The 18910-nt window shown below is 43.6% G+C and overlaps 1 protein-coding gene across 1 annotated transcript in view; it reads right to left on the reverse strand.

Annotated features, from left to right (window-relative positions):
- The window catches only part of Anos1 (anosmin 1), a gene marked incomplete at its 5' end in the record, with an annotated part of 128074 nt that overhangs the window by 28768 nt on the left and 80396 nt on the right, over window positions 1–18910 (reverse strand). Inside the window, 3 exons of the mRNA XM_033760263.1 lie at window positions 702–907; window positions 7957–8086; window positions 10878–11062. Of these exons, the coding sequence (XP_033616154.1) occupies window positions 702–907; window positions 7957–8086; window positions 10878–11062 (521 nt within the window). The remainder of the gene's footprint in view (window positions 1–701; window positions 908–7956; window positions 8087–10877; window positions 11063–18910) is intronic.

Here is an 18910-nt window from a genome sequence, read left to right on the forward strand (position 1 = left end):
AAAAAAAAAAAAAAAAAAAAAATCTATAAAGGACACTTTCCACGACCCCGTTTTCTGTGTTTAGATAGGTAAAATGGAAACAGTTTCACGTGTCCTTTTGATTTCTGAAGTTGTGACTGCCCTTTGGGTAGGAAAGGTCAAAGGACCCGTTTCAAGCGCTTTGGCCCAAAGCGTAAAAGACAAGTGAGTTGGCCTGTGTGGGTTGGCCAGCCTTCCACTGCCACGACGACTGCCCGAGACGATCCACTCAGAAAGACGCTCTGGGGCTCAGCTTCAGAGGGCGCCTTCCCTGCTGCCCCAGCCCCTCTGCCTTGGGCAGGTAGCGTGAGATGGTGGACCATTCGACAAAGCAAAACCTTTGATCCTGTGGCCCAGAAGCCAAGAGAGAAAGAGCGAGAGACCAGGTTTCCATCACCCCCTTCAAAGGCAGGAGCCCTGTGGTAGGAAGACTTTCCACCTGGGCACGTCCTCCTGAAGGCTCCTCTACCTCCCAGGAGTGCCAAACCGGGGACCAGGCCTCTGGGGAACACCTCTCCAAACTCCAGCAGCTCTCCCCAGAATTCTCTGAGTGTCGTCAAAACGCAGGGAAAGGGAAAGGGACGCTTTCCTCTGTCCATCCCCGGGTCCGTGGAGACCACCTTTCAGACCAGCTCCGACCCCCTCCAAGGAGAAGGCCCCTCCTGCTGCTCGTGCCTCCTTACCCCGTCGGTAGTCTTTCTCCGCTTCTTTTTCGTTGGGACGAGTGACTTGCTGCTGACGGGCCAGCTCCAGAATACTTTGTAGTGATGCACAGGGATGTCCGGCTCCTCCGGGAGGTCCCAAACGATAGTCACAGTCACGCTTCCGTCACTGTGGATGGTGGAGTTTGCAAGCCGAAGGTTGGCTGGGGCTGGTGGTGCCGACGGATCTGAAAGTCCGGAGGAAAACACACAATCTGAACCTGCCACAGACAAAGGCAACAGCAAGGTAGCACTGCCCGTGAAATAACGCTGCGGTCCATGCGAGACTCTCTGCTTTTCTTGCAGTACGTGAGAGCCAAGAACAAGCTCTACACCAAATTCCCCTAGTCTTGCCTCAAAATAAAATACAGTCACCAAAACAAGGTGAATTTGCTTCATCCAAACTTCTTCATATACAGAAACAGAAAAGGCCTTGGAAGCCGGGCATGGTGGTGCATGCCTGTAATCCCAACACTTAGGAGGCTGAGGCAGGAGGATCCCTGTGGGTTCGAGACCAGCCTGGGCTACATAGTGAGTTCCAGGTCAGTCTCAACTACATAGTGAGACCCTGTCTCAAAAAACCAAAAAAATTAAAAATAAATAAATAAAACCGGAAAAGGCCTTGGAGGCATTCCCACACCCCTGCAACCCAACCAAATTTTCACTGGGTTGAAACGGATATGTTTATCCAAGACACTAAAACTGTGGACACTAAATAGATAAGTGGAGTAGACTCGCCTTTGAGAACCGCAAGGAAAACAAAGCCAGGTGACGTGAATAATTGTTTTCTTCCTAGCGGCCATGAAGCTTGCAATCCTTGCCATAGGCCAAAAGCAACAAAGACAGATCAGCAAAAAGAATCAAATAAGCAAATAAAAGAAAGAAACCTTCAGCACTTTTTATGCACGTTACAAATCGGGCGGCTTACGACTGACATCTCTTTGGGGCGATTTTTTTTTCATTCCTGGTTTGTCTCAGAAATCACAACTCTCTCAGCTGTTAAGAGTCAGGCTGAGGTGTTGATCGTGTCGTTCTCCAAATCTCCATGCAGTTTTGGAATGGCGGCAACATGAATTATGTTTAAAAGTCTCTTGTTTGTCTCTATGCTATGTACTGTCTAGAGGTTTGGTTAAGTTACTTATTTCATTATTAAAAATAACAAAGTTTAACTAGCGGGGAAATCTAAAGCAGAGTACAACACGAACCACTAATCAAAGGCTCTTCAACAATCAAACGTCTGGGGTCGGAGATTTAGCTCAGTGGTTGTGCTGTCTGCCTCACAAGCACAAGAACCCAAGTTCAATCCCTGGAACCCCTTCCCCCCAAAAAAGAATCACCTGGGGCCCCTGATGTACAATGGGGTCTTCTGATTACCTGCTAGTGGGGCCCAGGAACAGACATCTCATCGGCCCTCTTGGATCATCAATATCGACATTCTTAATCACTTCCTCGTCTTTGCAAAATGTCCCTCACTTGGCTTGCAGGACGTTCCTCACTGCTGAGTTCTCCTTCCCTGTCCCGGGACACGACTGACAGCTCCCCCTGGCTTCTCCACATCCCTTCTTCACTTAACAGGAGAGCACCCGGTGTGGAACTCGGGGGGCCCTTTCCTCTTCGTCCCCAGTCCCTCCCTCTCCAGGGACCTCGGCCAGTGTCAGAGCTTTAAGCCGCCTCTGTGCCGATGGCCTAGCATACATCCCTCCTGGACTTGGAGGTGTGACAAAATCGGTCCCGAAACCCAAATCCTGACCGCGCCACCTTCCCTCACACACAGAGCCCGGCGTAGATGCAAATGCCTCCTTCCAGTCGCTCCAGCCTCCACACTTGAAGGTGTGTGTTTATTTTCTTCTCATACGCCTTGCCTTCCTCCGTTTTCTGCTACTGTCCCAAAATACCCAAGGCTGAGTGCCTTATAAAGAATAAGGATACATTTCCACTCTGGCTTGTGTGGAGGTTCAGGAACATGACCTTGCATGGTATTGCACAGTGGTGAGGACACAGAGAGCACACGGGTGGACAAGGAACAGAATACAGGACAGAGAAGAATCAAGAAAAAGACAGTCCCTTTACAACAATCCACCCTCCAGTAACTCACCCACTGTTGTGAGAACTACATGATCCCCTCCCTTCATGACGATGGAACCCCGTGACCTCATATGGCCTACATCTCCCACCCTGTCAGCACCATTCCATTGGGAATCTGGTCGCAGCTTGAGTTTTGGTGTGGACACACGACCTCCAAATCATCCCGTTCCCTGAGCAGGACTGCAGACCGAGCCCAGCCCAAGCAATTTAGCGATATCAAAAAATAAAAGGAACTGTAGATACAGCTCAGTGTGGGTTCAATCTTCAATACTGTAAAAAAAAAATCATCTATTCCAAAGAATTTCCATTACTTATGAAACTTAACTGGCATTTGGTATTCATTTTTCCCTTCATCTATTTAATTCAATTACTACTTTAGAGTTTTTTTTAATGTACTGGATGTGATCATAAGAGTCCAAAACGACATCCAGTTTATGAAATATTACAGAACATGAAATAAGATAATTTATGAAAGCAACATGTGAGAAAATAGTGCTTGCAAAATTATTGTTAATGTACTTGCTTTACATTTTCTTAAAGGTAAGGTCCATTTTGAGTATTTATCATGCCAATATGGTGCACACTGTTAGGAAAATGAGACATTCCCAGTCTTGTCTCCATTAAAATAATCTCTGCTAAATTTTGAAAGGCAAAAGAGATAATTCACATATAGCACCAACTATAATAATGATTGTTATTATCTTTACTTTTTTTTTTCTGGTACCAGGCATCGAACTTGGGCCCTCGAGCTTGCGAGGCAGGTGGCAGAACCACTGAGCCAAATCCCCAGCCCTATCTTTACAATATTTTACTCTGTGGCTCTGTTACAATAAAACTTTATTTACAGAACTCTGTGGTGGCTGCCTCAGGGTCCCGAATCGGTTAAGAGCATTAACCTTTTGTGATCATTTTGACTTTGAGGAAGAGCCAGAAATCACAAGTGCCACTTGAAGCGGATGAGCACACACTCGTGTTTTCACAAGCCTGCTTTCCTACTGTTTCACACTCAGGAGCAGCATCTATCACATCTTTTTAAAAAATCACAGTTTGTAAAGACTCACAAAAAAAGGATTTCTAGAATCGCTTTGGAAAGTGACAAGAGCAATGGGAAACGTGCTCCCGAAAACATCACATCTTTTTAAAAAATCACAGTTTGTAAAGACTCACAAAAAAAAGGATTTCTAGAATCGCTTTGGAAAGTGACAAGAGCAATGGGAAACGTGCTCCCGAAATAGAAGTGTTTTAAGGGGGATCAGTGGCCACGTGCCTTTTACCGAAATAAACTGTTTGAATTGTTAAATAAATATTCGCCATATGTTGTGGTCACACCACGTACACAGTCGGCTCTATGTCAACCAGACGGTTTCTGTCTCAGAGGTGAGAGAGTGAAATCCATCAGCTGAGAGGTACAGACTGAGAGGGTGGAATTCACACAACGGCCGCAATCTTTCAACTCCTCTTTCCGAAGCCCAGATCACAGCATTTCTCCCGTCTCACTTCTCTTCCTGCTTCTGCTACTTTCCTTTCGCTCCTTCTGATCTTCACAGTAATCTGCAGAAACTCATGCCAGCGAGCTGAAAGCCCGGCACTCTTAGGGGTCACGGAAGTAGGAAGGCTGTTTTCACTCCCACTCGGGTGAGACTGGCGTGATTGCTGGTGCAAAAATACGTCGGCCGTTTAGCGGGTATAACTAATCTCCGCCTTGTAGAAAAATACTTTCCTTTATTGATGATCCTGAGGAGCGCTTCCAGCCAAGGAAAACGAACCCTTTGGCTTTCAGAAAGGCTGCTTTCATGTTTTATGGCTTAACCCTTGCAGGCTAATGCCACGGGATGAGCATCACAACAGCAGGCATGGAGGGAGGGAGGTCTGGGACAGTGGAATGGCCGAGCCTAGGGTGAGCCAAGTGACAAGTGAAATCACTTATCGCCCCTGGAGAAACGCAGGGCTATTATTGCCCTGACACCGTATCTCATGGGAAAGGACCGGATCTGCCTGTCCCAGGAGAAACCCCATCACTCCGTGGGAGGCAGGCTCCTCCAGGCTTCCAGATAATACTGTTTTTCTACAGAAACCATCCCTGTGTATTAAAACAACCACTACGGCGAAGCAAGTAACCTTTAGAAATCATCACAGACCGGGACACACGCACAGCAGCAACAAGTATTTCAGGAAAACGAATATAGGTTTTACTTCTTTTATTCGTCATTGATGCCTCTACACTGTATCTCCCACTGCAGTGTCATGGGAACACCCCCTGTGAAGGTGTGTGACCGTGATGATATACGACTGTCACAAATTCTTGATTCCTTTTTAAAATTTAATTTAATTCATATTTTCAGAAGTGTTCATAATAGACAAAAAAATTATTTCTTCTTCCCCTTGACCGAGGCTTAAATGATCAAGACCGGTCCCTACCTACTCTGAAATGCCTTAGACCATCACGTATTCCTCACAGGCTACTACCGTGAAAGGAAGAGTTCTTAAAAATAATGTTAAACCATCAGAAGACCAGTAAAGTTTTAGTTCCAAAACCCAACTGGAAAACATAGGCCTTTACCGAATAAAAATGCACCATTTCGGGGAAAACATTTTAGTCACCATTGTAGTGTTTTTTCCTGCTTTAATAAATACCACTTTCCACTTACTCAGTTGTCACAATAAGATCTTTCTTGCCTTTGTATAAACCACCTTAGAGTTCACTATAAAAAGTGAACTCCACTTTTTAAGAATTTTTCTTCGGAAATGTCTTCTTAAAAAAGTTACCATATGGCTCTCAGGTACTTCTTTTAGAGGAAGTGGTTGATTTCGGGGGGCGGGGTAGTAAAGTGAAACCTGAAATGGTTAGGCCTGGTGTATTAGAAAGCTGGTTCTCCAACCTACCCATGCCACCTGAGCTTTTGTACCAGTGAGAGAGGACGGTGGGCCCAGACTGGGGCCGTCATGATGGACGTTGCAGAAATGGTCAGCATGGATTTTTAAATGGAGCTGACAGAATTTGATGACAAGGCGGATTTGATGAGTGTGAGAAGGAGAGGAATGAAAGATCTTTTGGGGATGGTGGACATTCTAACATTGAGTGTGGGTGTTGTTTGCGTGGCTCATTGGGTTAAAATTCAGTGGGTTGTGCACTTACAATGGGTGAACTTTACAGCAAGTAAGTTATGTTTCATGAATTTGCCAGGCAATTTTTCCCAGCATGGCTCTTTGCCCCACTTGATAAGATTAAGACGGTACCATCTTGTTGGAGACAGCTTCCTCTGGGCAGATGATAAAGAGAATGTCTTCCATGTTTGGCTAATCTGTGACATTCCCTCCTTTCTATGATGCATCTTTCCCGAAGACCTAACAGATTCTACTGTGAGTGCTGTGCTCACTTCTTAAATTTGAAAGAGTGCAAAAATTTAAATCCTGGAATGCTCCTCCCAATGAGAGGTATGCAAGCATGAACCAGGTGTGTGTGTAAAAGTGGGAAATGGAACATTGTAATGGTGATTATAATGTTTTTAAAAATGGGAATCAATTAAAATGTAAGGGTTGCAGCCATAATGCTGGACTACTAAACTGCTAGCGTTCACTAGGAAATGTTCAGATAGCACAGACTAGCTACTTTTAGTTAGCATGACCAGTCCTGGGGTTTGAGAAAGCACCTCACTAAGGTCCTAAAGGGCTCCTGACGTCAGGCTCTGCAAGGGATCGTGGGGGCAGAGCCACCCTCCCCACCTCTGGGAGGCAGGGGGCGCTGCCACTCTTGCGGATAATTCAGCACCCGTCCCCAGGGGAAAGTGGGGCCGCAGCCTTGTTCCGAGAGCGCAGCCCAGGTGTTGAGGCTGAGGGAATAGATGGCAACCCATGTTGGCCAGGCCGCGTCCGGACTGCGTTTGAACCGTGAAAGCAAGGTGAAGAGCCCTCAAGCCTTTTATTGATTTCTGCCTCCTAAACTACCGTTAATTATTCATTTCGCTCTCCTCTCAAAACGATCAGACCCGTTGGAGACAGAGCCTTATCTTATGACAAGACCAGGTTTGATGTGTTTATTTACAATTTCACTGCAAAGCTTGCTGAGATATTCTACTCACTTTCCTCAGGGTGGGGGGGGGACAAAATTTTTTAAAATGATCTTTCTCAAAGACAGTTAAAAGGCTACAATGTATACTGCGATGGAATCCAAATATTAAATGATCTTGACTGAAAGTTTGGCTCTTGAGACCTGAGATCATACAGAGATCATTACATAGCGCCACTGTATGTTTAGCAATATTATATCGTAGTAACACAGAGGAGACAAGGAGAGAGTGAGGCATACATGCTTCCAGTCTGGGAACAGAAACCGTAGGCTATCGAAGGTGTACCGCTGATGTCTGAGGTCTGACATTATTCCTTAATACTTTTGGTTTGAAATAAATGTAAATGCACTCCCAAGGAAGAAGATAACTCCTGGTCGGTGAATGAACATGGCTAACCTGTGTCTCAGAAGCCAGGTCCTGCTGCTGCGTGAAGCAGATGCTCAACTGATTGGACGGTGTGTGGCCAGTCACGTGCCCGCAGCCAGACCTGGTCAAACCAGACCTTCAGCTGTGACAGAGCCAAATGCTCCAAATGTGGCAGAGTACCCGATTCATCAGAGCCCGAAGAGGTTTGAAAACAGCAAATGCACAGGAACCCACCCGGCAGCAGTATATCCATGATCAAATGACTCAGGGCAGGTGAAAATTCCGGACGGTGTGGAACAAAAGCAAGAGACTAATCCACATTCAGTTTAACAACTGTTTCCAGAAAAGCTGTGCTATCTAAAGTAGACAAAAGTGTGTCTTTCTCCCCTAAAATGAAGCAAATGCTGCTTGATGCAGAATATCTTAAAAGAGACCCAGCAGAAGTTGATCATGGAAAATCCTCCTTTCAAGGTTTCAAAAATACCATAATGTTATTTATTTCCTGAGGCACCCGGAAGGTAAGATGCCCCTGATGTCCCTAATCATAAATTTCCACGGTACCTCCGGGCACATCTCGTCCCGCTTGTGCTCTAAGAACACCAAAGCCACCCGCTGGCCAGCCATCCACGTGACCGCAGAGATAAGGAATCTGTATCCCATACGTGCCCTGGAGGGAACAAGGTGCATGTCCGGTGTCAGGGCGGGAAGGGAACACTGACCTTTGGAAGAGCGGAAGTGCTTGCTGGGTGCGGTGAAGCCTCGGGTGCCATGCACGTTGACAGCAGCCACGCGGAACTGGTACCATCTGCTAGGTCTTATGTCGGTCAGCTGCACCCGCTCATCCGTAGTCTGAGGGGAAACGTCACAGAGCACAGGGAACACCTTTTATTCTAACGTGCCAGCTGGGTCTGTTTTTAGAAATACACAAACCCATCAGCCAGTGCCACCTCTCCTTCCTTTCCCTACTGGTTACACCAGTCCATCAGGCCCTGATTTGGAAACGGCTGGCGCAGGTGAAGACAACTTTCATATTTCATCCCAAAGAGCCAAACATCTCTGGAAGTAAAAGTGTATGACAAATGCTTGGGTTGCTGTTCACCCTGGTGATCCAGCCGAGCATTTCAGGATTTAATCAGTAAAGGATGTACGTGAAACCATTCCATTAGAGGCAAGAAAATAAAATACATTTTTTAGATTATAGAAAGTAAAATGGCTCTTCAACTTGCAAGTCAAATATAATTCTGGAAGTAGGTTTTAAAATCCATACACTCAAAGAGTGCTAACAATTTCTAGGTACATATTGCAGCTCAAGACCTAGAGATAGATAAGATGGGTAAGTAACCTAGATGACTGACAGATATAGATATATGATAGAAAAGAACAGAGAAAGAAATGGAGAGAGAGAGAGAGAGAGAGAGAGAGAGAGGAAAACAGGTTTGAGTAGACCACATAATATCCGTGAAAAATTGGTCCTGATCTTAAAGGGTGATATTATGAGATTTAGACTTTGGGGAAGAGCCAGAGGTTACACACTGCTAGATTCAGCGAATACGGCAGATGAGGGTACACCATCATGTTTTCACACAAAGTTCTATACTGAATAGCACCCAGCAGCAGCGTTCATTGTACTGTTTATCACACTCCCTAAAGACACTCACAAAAGATGACTTGTAGAACTGCTTCAGAAAACGGCAAGGGCATTGAGACACCTGTACTTCAGGCAAAGTTGGGGTGTGCACTGAGGGGGATTAAAGGCAATGTGGCTTTTCGTGTAGTAAATTATTCTCAGTGTACATATTCATTGTACTACTTTTCGATTATACAGTGGAGCACATCTTTACAAAGCATTCACGTTGTGGTAGCTATCACAAGGCATCTAGAGTGGATTTAAAAGGGCAGGAGGATATGCTCTGACGGACTTTCCACTTTGTAGCTGCTTTTGGCAAGGCAACTCACCTGTGCCTGATGCCCAGCTCACCTAGGCTCCCAGGGTGAAACCAGGCAGCAGGGCTGAACTGGGATCCCAACTTCGGATTTCAAAAGTTTACAGAGAAGGATTAACTGTGTTTCTGTCAATATCTGAGAGTATTTTTGAGATCAAAGAGATAAACATTTCTGAGATCAAAGAGTATGAATGTTAGCTTCAGCACTGCACACCACTTGATTTGGCTCAATGATTTTAGCTGATTTCCTGATTTAGTGTCTTAGCTGTGAGTTCCAAAAGCTTATATTTAGAATGGTATCCACTGCATGTGACAAAAACGGAGAACTGCATCGGTATTAACTGGCCAGGTAATTGTAACAGTTACAATGATAACCGAAAAACTTTCTTTTTCCCAAAAAAGAGGGAATAAAAGAGATGATTAAAGAGTCCATTTTCACATCTTTGAATGATTTAGAAAATTTGCCCATGAATCTGTCCTATTATTGATGGGTGCAGGCCGTGTAAATCAAGTGGAACTTTAATGAGCATTATGAATAGTTTCAAATTTTATTGAAGCAAATTCTTTTTCATGAAAGATGTATAAGTTGCAATTACAACATTTATTCGATGGAATCTCAGATTTTTTTCTAATTTCAGAGGTTTCTTTCACATACAACTTTGAACCTACTTACTTTGGGGTCTTTATTGTAGCTAAACACTAAACCTTTGGAGATTTTAATATGGACAAAAAATTCTTCTAGGGCCGGGGATTTAGCTCAGTGGTACCGCTGCCTGCTTTGCAAGCACAAGGTCCTGAGTTTGATCCCTGGTACCAAAAAAAAAAAAAAAAAATCTTCCAAACATTCAAATACTCCTAATGTTTACATTTATGAAAAAAGAGAAAGACTCTTATCCTTGGTGAAAACTGATCAATTTAACTAAAAATAAAATTTTTCCCTTTGATCACAATTGTGGAGAGGGACATTTATTTCTTAAAGAGCATAAGGGAATTTTACATTGAAAATTTCTTCTTTGTCTCTTTATCCATTTTTGTTTTGTTTTGTTGTTGCTTTTGTTTTTGTATTTGCTGCAGCTGGAGGTCCATTTAGCAGCTCTTAAAAAGCAAGAAAATGTTTTGCTTTTCTTATCAAGATAGATGAGAAGGCAGTAGCCTTAAGATAAACTCTAGGAGTGTTTCCACTCAGCTACTGGATTCATTTTAAAGTGGACTAAGATAAAGAAGAAAGCACTTAGCAAAGATCTGAGAGCTGTTGGCTATCTCCCACTAAACTAGCTTTGTGATCTGTATCTTGCACCATGCTACCAAGGAAAAGCTTAAGTGTGGGACAAACAGAAAAGAAATCACGGAAAGGATTAAATAACACATTAACTAGTGCCAACATGTGGGGTTTGAGTTTAGTGGAGAAAACACTATTCTTGGAAAGAAATAGAGACAAGCAATCAGGTCACAGTGTTTTCTCCTTTTTCTGTGTATCTTGAGCCAGTAAGTCAAGAGCCAGCTCTCTGGATACGTCATGTCCTTCTCTGGAGCCTATCTTCTCTGTAACACACAGGCACGAGGCTGTTCCCACACCCTACTGATTTCTGCATCCCAGCCATCTTGACAGAGGCACAATGAATTGGCTGTGTGTGCGTGTAAGTGTGTACTGGACACCTTCTCAAGGAGAACCACAAAGGAGGCCCTGAAGCCCTTACCTGGGCCACGGTCTGCCAATGCGTGGCATCGTCTTCGCTGGGGTGGATCCCATAGTTCCATCTTCTTTGTACCACATAGATTACGGGCTCAATGGAAATGTTGAACTTGGAGGACCACTTAATCTCCAGCTGCCCCGACTTGAGCTCAGTGAACCGCAACTCTTTTCTGGGCTTCAAGGGGACCCCTGAAACAGGACCGTGTTGGTTAAAACAATGTGCACAGGATTCGAATGGGAAGGAAAGTTGAAGAAAGCAATCTACAGAAGACAGCAATCCTATGTGCAGACCATGGATGTTATGTTTCTTTCAGAACGGTGGCCTTTGCCGGGGGATTTAGCTCAGGGGTGCTGCACTTAACTGGCAAGCACAAGGTCCTGAGTTTGATCCCCGGTACCAGAAAACAACAACAACAATAAAACAAAATAAAACCAACCAACCAAACAAGCAAATGAAAAAAAGAAAACAAAACAGTGGTCTTTCTGTACCAGAAGTCACAGTAGAAGTCTTTTGGTACCAAGTTCAGTATAGCACATATAAAGACCATTAGAGCGTTTTCTTTTTGCTTTTCCTTACCCCCCACAGGTGGTCAGAACCAGCCGCTGCTTCTCATACAGCCTTTTCTCCCTAGGACCCTCCAGGGCTACCCTTTCATGTGCACGGCTATGAATAAATAGCGTTAACAGGTTCTTCATTGGGGGTTAACAGGGAATTCACATGAAGCAGGTGGCCTTTATAAAGAGGCTCAAGTCCTTTCCCCATGTCTAACACGTTCCGTTGCTATGGCTACATTCAAAGATCATTATAACATGGTTCCTGGGTTTGCTGTCATGGCCATCCCAGGGAGGATTCCCTTTCAGGAAAAAAGGAAAAAAAAATTGGCAAAGCTGAATCTCGTGTGGTCAGATCTTACAGAGTGATTTCCAAAGTGTGAGCCTTCTGGATTCCTAATAGGTTGCTCAGGGGCTCCCCTACTGACTTAATGGTTTCAAATGGGAGGGTGATGAATGTAGAATGTTTGGTTTTGGCTTAAGGGAACACCTTGCTTCCAAAGTCCCCCGCAGGTGGCTCAATGTAAAGAAGTTAATAGTTTTGATTTCTCTTTTTAAGGATTATACCCAGGGCCTTTTCACCAAGCTATATTCCCTTCCCTTTATACAACCAAAAAGGAGAACTACAAAATGTGTTATGATATAGAGACAGCATCTTGATAAATTGCTAAGTTGCCCATGATGGGCTTCAACTTGCTATCTTCCTGACTCAGCCTCCCAGAATGCTGGGATTACAGGCACTCACCACCACATCTGGCTTCATTGTGATTTCTTTTTCCCCCTAAAGAGAGTGCAGGTTTTCATTTTTGTTTTTGTTTTGGTACCCGGGATCAAACTCGGGACCCTGCACTTGTGAAACAGGTGACGGAACCACTGAGATAAAAGCCCTGGCCCAGCGTGCAGGTTTTCTGAAAAAATTTGAAACCTTAGCTCTAAACCCTAGGCCTTCTAGGAGATATTTTGAAACACATTTATAAAACTGAAAGGATATGTCAAACTAAGTGAATTAGGTAGAAGGGATGGTATCATAACACCAAGAACACTAGTCACCATTAATATTGTTTTCCATCAACAATGGGAGCAACGAGGGCTGGGGATTTAGCACAGTGGTTCTGCCACCTGCCTCGCAAGTGCAAGGACCCGAGTCTGATTCTTGGTACAAAAAAAAAAAAAAAAGAATGGGAGCACTTAAAACTCACTTGAATAATCCAGTTCATAATGCTCACTTATTTTTATATTCCTTCAGTTTAATCAAACAGGGTTATGACAAATGTGAAAACAAAATGTAAATAAGATCTGATCCACATTGCAGCTGCGGCTGAATCTCCATTTTGTTTCATTTTGATCTGAACTCCTGTCGTCTTCTTTGAAGAAGTTTTAAATTCATTAGCTGTTTAGTGGAACAGACTGGATGATTTAAAAATGCAGATTTACACAGGGGCAAAAAGGTCATTATTTTTTGAAAAAGATGTTTTGTAAGGAATACATTTACCATTGTGGCATTTTCTGTTTTGCTTTGCTGTTGGGTTATGGATGGGTATGGCTGGTCAGTTTACCATATATTCGCCTCGCTAGATCCTGAGACTTTGTGAAACATATCAGTGGTCAAAGGAGGAAGATGGATTAAGCTGCGTGGAGCTCTGGCCTGATCTCAGGTTTCTTTTTCGATTCCCAACCTCTTTCTCTATTTCAAATTGGGAAAAGCCACCTGGCAAAGCAGAGAAAAGATGTGGCTGTTGATACATCTGCAAATCCTTTCAACTGCTCTTTTTATAATGTCCTCTGCTTTCCCAGTTGGCACAGATCTCCACTAAGTCAGGCATGGCTCCTGCTCAGCCATGACTTGAGAGTTTTCCAAGCCTTCATCATAAACTTGTGCTTGGAGTGCGAAAGCTTACAATGAAGGTGACATTGAACGAATGGACTATTTCTGCTAAAGCAAATGATTCTCAGATAGCGCCCAAGTCCCCAGCTAGGGCGAAAGGTGACTGTTAAATTTCTCTGCAGAAGTCACATCTTAATTTCTTTGCCCTAAAATAGCTGCTTCTGTGCTACGGGGATTCACGACAATGCAGTTTCTTAGAATTTTTTGTGTTTGTTTTTGCACCTGCCACCGTCCTTGTTGACTTGCACAGCACATTTCCAGGAATTGCCAAATCATCAGTCTCCAGGGTGACCACCCTACATTCTGTTCCTCTCATTCTTCTGTTGCCTTGACCTTCACGAGAGCCTCTAAGTGCATCTCCTTGTCTATCTCAGCTAATTCACTCTTGGTGTGACCATTTCCCACGTTAGGAGTGAGGCTGTCTCCTCCATCTTCTCAGGCCCTCTACTTGCATCTTACTTTCTCCACGATGGAGGTGAACTTCTCTCTGTATCTCCGTCTCGATGATCGCCCTCCACTTATCTTTCAGCTTATCTCATGGTGCGTGTATCACACATTTTTGCCACAGAGCCAGTCTTTAAACCCAGCTTTCCCAGAAACACACCGCCAGGTCCTTCCTATGACCACAGCCTGCTAGATGTTTTCAACTCTGAAATGCCTTTCGGTCTGTTTTCCCTCTGCAGACACTTAAATACTTCCAGGCTCAGACCAAATGCCACCCCAGCCCCGTGACACTTCCCCTAAACTTTCTGAATGGAAATAAAGGCCCCATTCTTTTGCCCCTCTCCAATGCTGAGCCTGTCACTGTCAATGTGTGCGTTTAACTGCTCCTTGCTGCAAAACGCTCATTTAACGATGTCTGTCTTCCTCTCTAAGTGACAGCCCCAGAGGTCAAGAGCCCTGTCCCTGTCCTTCTTGCTCCTCAAAGCGTCCCCAGGAGAACTCTCTGCAACTGCAAATGTAAAGCAAATGTTTGCTGAAGAAACAGCCTCACCTACTTTAAGTCCACTCCGGAGTAAGCCACGGAAATAGGAGGACTCTGGAATATTTACGAAAACCTTTGCATCAGCGACAGCCCCACTCTGCTCAAAGGTGACTTGGGGATGGGAGAAACTTATCACAGGAATTCTGTGCTGCCTTCCTAATGAAATATTCTTCTCAATGTCTCAAATCTCCCTCTCTCTCTCTCTCTCTCTCTCTCTGTCTCTCTCTCCATCACTTTTACTTTTCAAAAGGTAAATACCAAGAAATAAATCAATGTTGTTAGCTGTGGTGGTGGACGCCTGTAATCCCAGCAGTCTGGGAGGCTGAAGCAGGAAGAGAGTAGGTAGGAGCCCAGCAAGTAAAATTTAATAACTTAGTGAGACTTTGTCTCAAAGCAAACAAACAAATATCAATAAATAGAAGTTTAAAAAAGGACTGAGGATGTAGTTCAATGAGAAGATGCTGGGTTCAATACACACACACACACACACACACACATAAATGCAATGTTAAAAAAACCAAGCACTGCGCATGACACATGCCTATAATCACAGCACTTGGCTGATGTAAGAGGATCACAAGTTTGAGACTGCCTCAGAATAAAAAATAAAAAAGGGCTCAGGTGGCAGCTCTAGGCTAAACTCCTGAGTTGAATCCCTAAAACCATAAAAGACTTTTAAATAGATGAGTTTTATTACACTGGTCTTTTTCCAGATTTAAAAAAAAATCCTGATGGGATGGAGACCTCAAAGCTAACTGATGATCAGTTTTGATTAACAAATACCTCTTTCTTGTGTGATGAAAAAAACCAGCAAAATTTGATCAAAATGACCATTGAGTGTGATTTCTCCATTCAAGGTAGCCAGGAAGGTGCTAGACAAATAATTCTCCTGGGATTAGGATGCAGATCTGAGAACATTTCATGATTCACTTGACTTCTCTGCACGACATAGAGAAGATGACTGGTTCATTCTGCAAACTTCTACAGAGTAGTGTCCAAGGCCTCCAAATCCACATTTCTTCTTGGCTGCCCGGTGTCTAATCCTCTAGTATGAAAAGTTACATAAATACTTGAGGTGCTCAACTAATCTGAGTTCACCAGAAGCAAACGCAAATGTCCAAATCTCCTACTGTAAGGTGTTAATCAGGAATATCATTCCACTACCAATAACTTTCTTTGCCCACACCTACAAAGTCAGTTCACATTTCTTCATTTGCACCTCTTTTTAACTATGATGGCCAACGCTCCTGCAGTTCGCATGTTAATTAAGAAATGGTCCATCTGCTTTGCATTAGGGTCATGGGCTCCCTTGATTGGGAGTAACTCCAGCCCGCTGCGGTAATTGTGTGCAGATGGGACTCGGGCCCCCAAGACCTCCAGCCCCAGGTCCTCGAGACCAGACCAGCCTCCCGATTGCAGAACCAGATGTGTAAACGGGGTCTCTTCTCAATGCGGTGTCTGTTATGTAAATGATCAGACTATGTCTTCTAAAAATGATTTTTGAACAAATTAGTCATCTGGAATCTAAACTATTCTGTTGCGGAATTTTACAATGCTGGCATCTGTCACTCCGTAAGATGAGACAAAGGGGGCACTTTATTTTTACCTTAAAATGCAAAATGTGTTTTGGTGGAATAAAAAAATACAAGTAAATAATTAAAAGATATTGAAAATAGACTGGGAGAAAAACGAATGATGATAAAGAATCAGCTACATATCCATAGCCAGATTTTAAGTGTAAAAAATGTTTTTGCTGTGATTCTGAATGAAATGAAAATGTTCTAACAATTTAATAATCAACCACTAAGTACCCTCTCATGAAGATAGTCAGCACTGCAGGAGTTTGTACGTATGCCATGTGAAGGCATTGGACCACTGGATTCAGACCGTTAAAAATACATTTGCGAGAAACTGCATGAATCCATTTCCAAAGGCTTGAAATTTGAATTTCAGACATTGAGATATTGGTGGAAAATATTAAATCAATTCGATGACAAAGCTTTTTGGGAAAAAAATTGACTTGATTAATCCTTGATTTGCTCGTGGTGAAGGGAAAACATACACAACAGAAAGATACAAATCAGTTTGACTCTTTGTCCAAATCTTGCACTTTTCTCCTTCTCTACCCAACCATTTGCTATGACAGGAAGCCTGAAGAGCCAGTGGGATCAGCCAGTAAAATAATTATACATTTCTCCTTCTGGAGGGAAAAACTAACTGCCAAAAACCCAATTTCATACATGAAGGAAGAAGAAATGAACCCCAAAGCAACCATTTATGTTCTAATCTATAGAGGACGAGCTTTTTAAACTTTCCACATCTATATTAAGGTTTCCATTTCATAACCTTAGTTCTGACATGCTAGCTTTTCAAGTCTTTTATTGTGCTGCCCATCATTTTAATTGAAAATAAAGGAATAGATCCTGGTTGGTTGTTTCAAGCTATACTACGAGTTTAGGAAAGGTAACTTACTTCGAGGCATCAATTAAGGATAGTTCTTCCACAATAACCCAAACTCAATGCTCAGAGATAACAGAAAATTAATCACATCTTCAAAACACCCATTGTTCACAATTTTCAGTATACAAATGTTTGGACTGTAAAATCTGTACGCCTCATCTTCCTTTCTACAAACTCAGTAAGGCAAGCAGAAAGTTTACGTGACTCTATGATTTTGTAAAAAATCAAACCCATAAGTGGCTGCATGGAAAAGAGTATGGATATTGGTATATCTCAATTTTTCCAGAAATTAATAAAATAATCTGCATATTTAAATAAGTGCAATGCACATAGTTAGCTCAGTAATGAACAGCGGACAGGGTGAGAGTGCTTTTATATCTGTCGTTGCTCTCCAAGGCCCTTTATGGGACACTGCCAACCAGACGCAATCAATAAATGTATTAGAACTGGTAGATGCAAGTGGCACCAGCACCTTTGAAACTAGGAGAAAATGAAGCAACTGTTCTTCAGGATTTCCAAATAGCCGTCATCTATATGATGACATTGTAATAAGTTAAATGAGCAATGAACGAGAAGCTCATGAGAAATTTACAACTTTCTCATTATTTGAGCAATAAAATGTGGTCCTCCATCATGTTTACTCCCTGGCTAACTTAAAATGCTTCCAGGCTACAAAGTGATGGACAACTAATTCCAATGAGGGGAAAATACCATGTGATTCACTGACTGCCAGTGCTGATGAACTAGTGATTTTACTAATTTTAAAATACAGTGATAACTCAGTTCATGGGCACTTTTGTTTGCCAACAATTTGGTACACAGAAGCATTTGGCAAAATTTTGTTTTTGTAAAAAGAAAACTTTTTTGTTTTTGTTGGTGAACTCTGCATCAGGTGACCGACCAACATGACCTTGGCCATCTTTCACAGACCAATATGAATCTGGCCATCTTTTCCAGAATTCAACTTGTGGAATGAATTAAGTTCGAGAGCCGAGGTACCACTGCAGTCGAGGGGCTGGGGATGTAGCTCCGTGAGGCCTGGGTTCAATCCCCAGGACTGGTAATAATGAGGTAATGGCCTAGCTTCTGGTTGGCCTCTTACACAGCGATGCCCAGTGACAGCTTTGGTCCCCGGTCCTCTTCCGGTGATTGGATCCATCTGAACGACACCGACAGGAGAGCTAGCCCATGGGAACCTTTCTCCTACCAGCAATCGAATCACTTAGGGACAGCCTGCGACCTCGGCCTCCACACTCACAAACTGACAGCAGGGCGAGCTCATCCCATCCAACCACGGATCCCACTCGTGTAGGAAAAGGATGGTCCAGACCAAGAGGAGGCAGAGAGCGGCAGGGAAGAGCACTTCACACCCATTGGTTCGAAGAAAACGAGAAGGCTGCTTTGAAGAAAGGAACAGTGACACCTGGCACCCGAGGTGGCCAAGGCGGGTCTCTGTGTTCACCGGCTGGGCGGCTGTTTTTCACCTGGAGGAGCCCAGGGCAGGGCCGGACTGGAGCTTTCCCTGGGCCCCGGCTCCCTTTCGGAGAGTGAGCAAGCAGCTGGCCCTGTGGCTGACAATGTCAACAGCACTCAAGTGGCTGCTTGGCTAAGAGGTCCTGGAAGGTGGCAGTGGGTTCTGTCTGACTCCGTCTGTCGCACACCCTCACTTATTTACTGGACATGGAAACAGACCTGCCTCTCCTGAGGGGCCGTTTGAGCAACAAACTTCTACATGTGTGTGCGCACGTGTGTGTGTGTGTGTGTGTGTGTGTGTGTGTGTGTTTAAATGCCAACAGATTAGCCTCACCATGCCATTAGGACAACAGCAGGTCTATTTGTTGTTAGTGCTCCGTGAATTCCTGCTTCCCACAAAAATCAAACTTAAGAGGTACTTTGTTAGGTCTTTTTAGAAAAGTGACTTTAGCTGTTTTTTTACAAGTCTATCTTATGTAGGTAAGCAGAGGTGTGAGTTGCAAGTGTCTTTGTATAATTAATCATTTGTTTGAGCCCTTCCTAGTGTATTCTCCTTATTATTGGTGAAATAGGCATATTTGTAATTCATACAAATTCCCAACATTTCCTATAAAAACTGCATATTTTAATTTATATTCCTTTTTCAAAATGCCCTACATTTAAAACATTATGCGATTTACAA

Source organism: Fukomys damarensis, unplaced genomic scaffold, assembly GCF_012274545.1.
Source record: "Fukomys damarensis isolate Sample0158 unplaced genomic scaffold, DMR_v1.0_HiC HiC_scaffold_39, whole genome shotgun sequence".
NCBI classification, from domain to species: domain Eukaryota; kingdom Metazoa; phylum Chordata; class Mammalia; order Rodentia; family Bathyergidae; genus Fukomys; species Fukomys damarensis.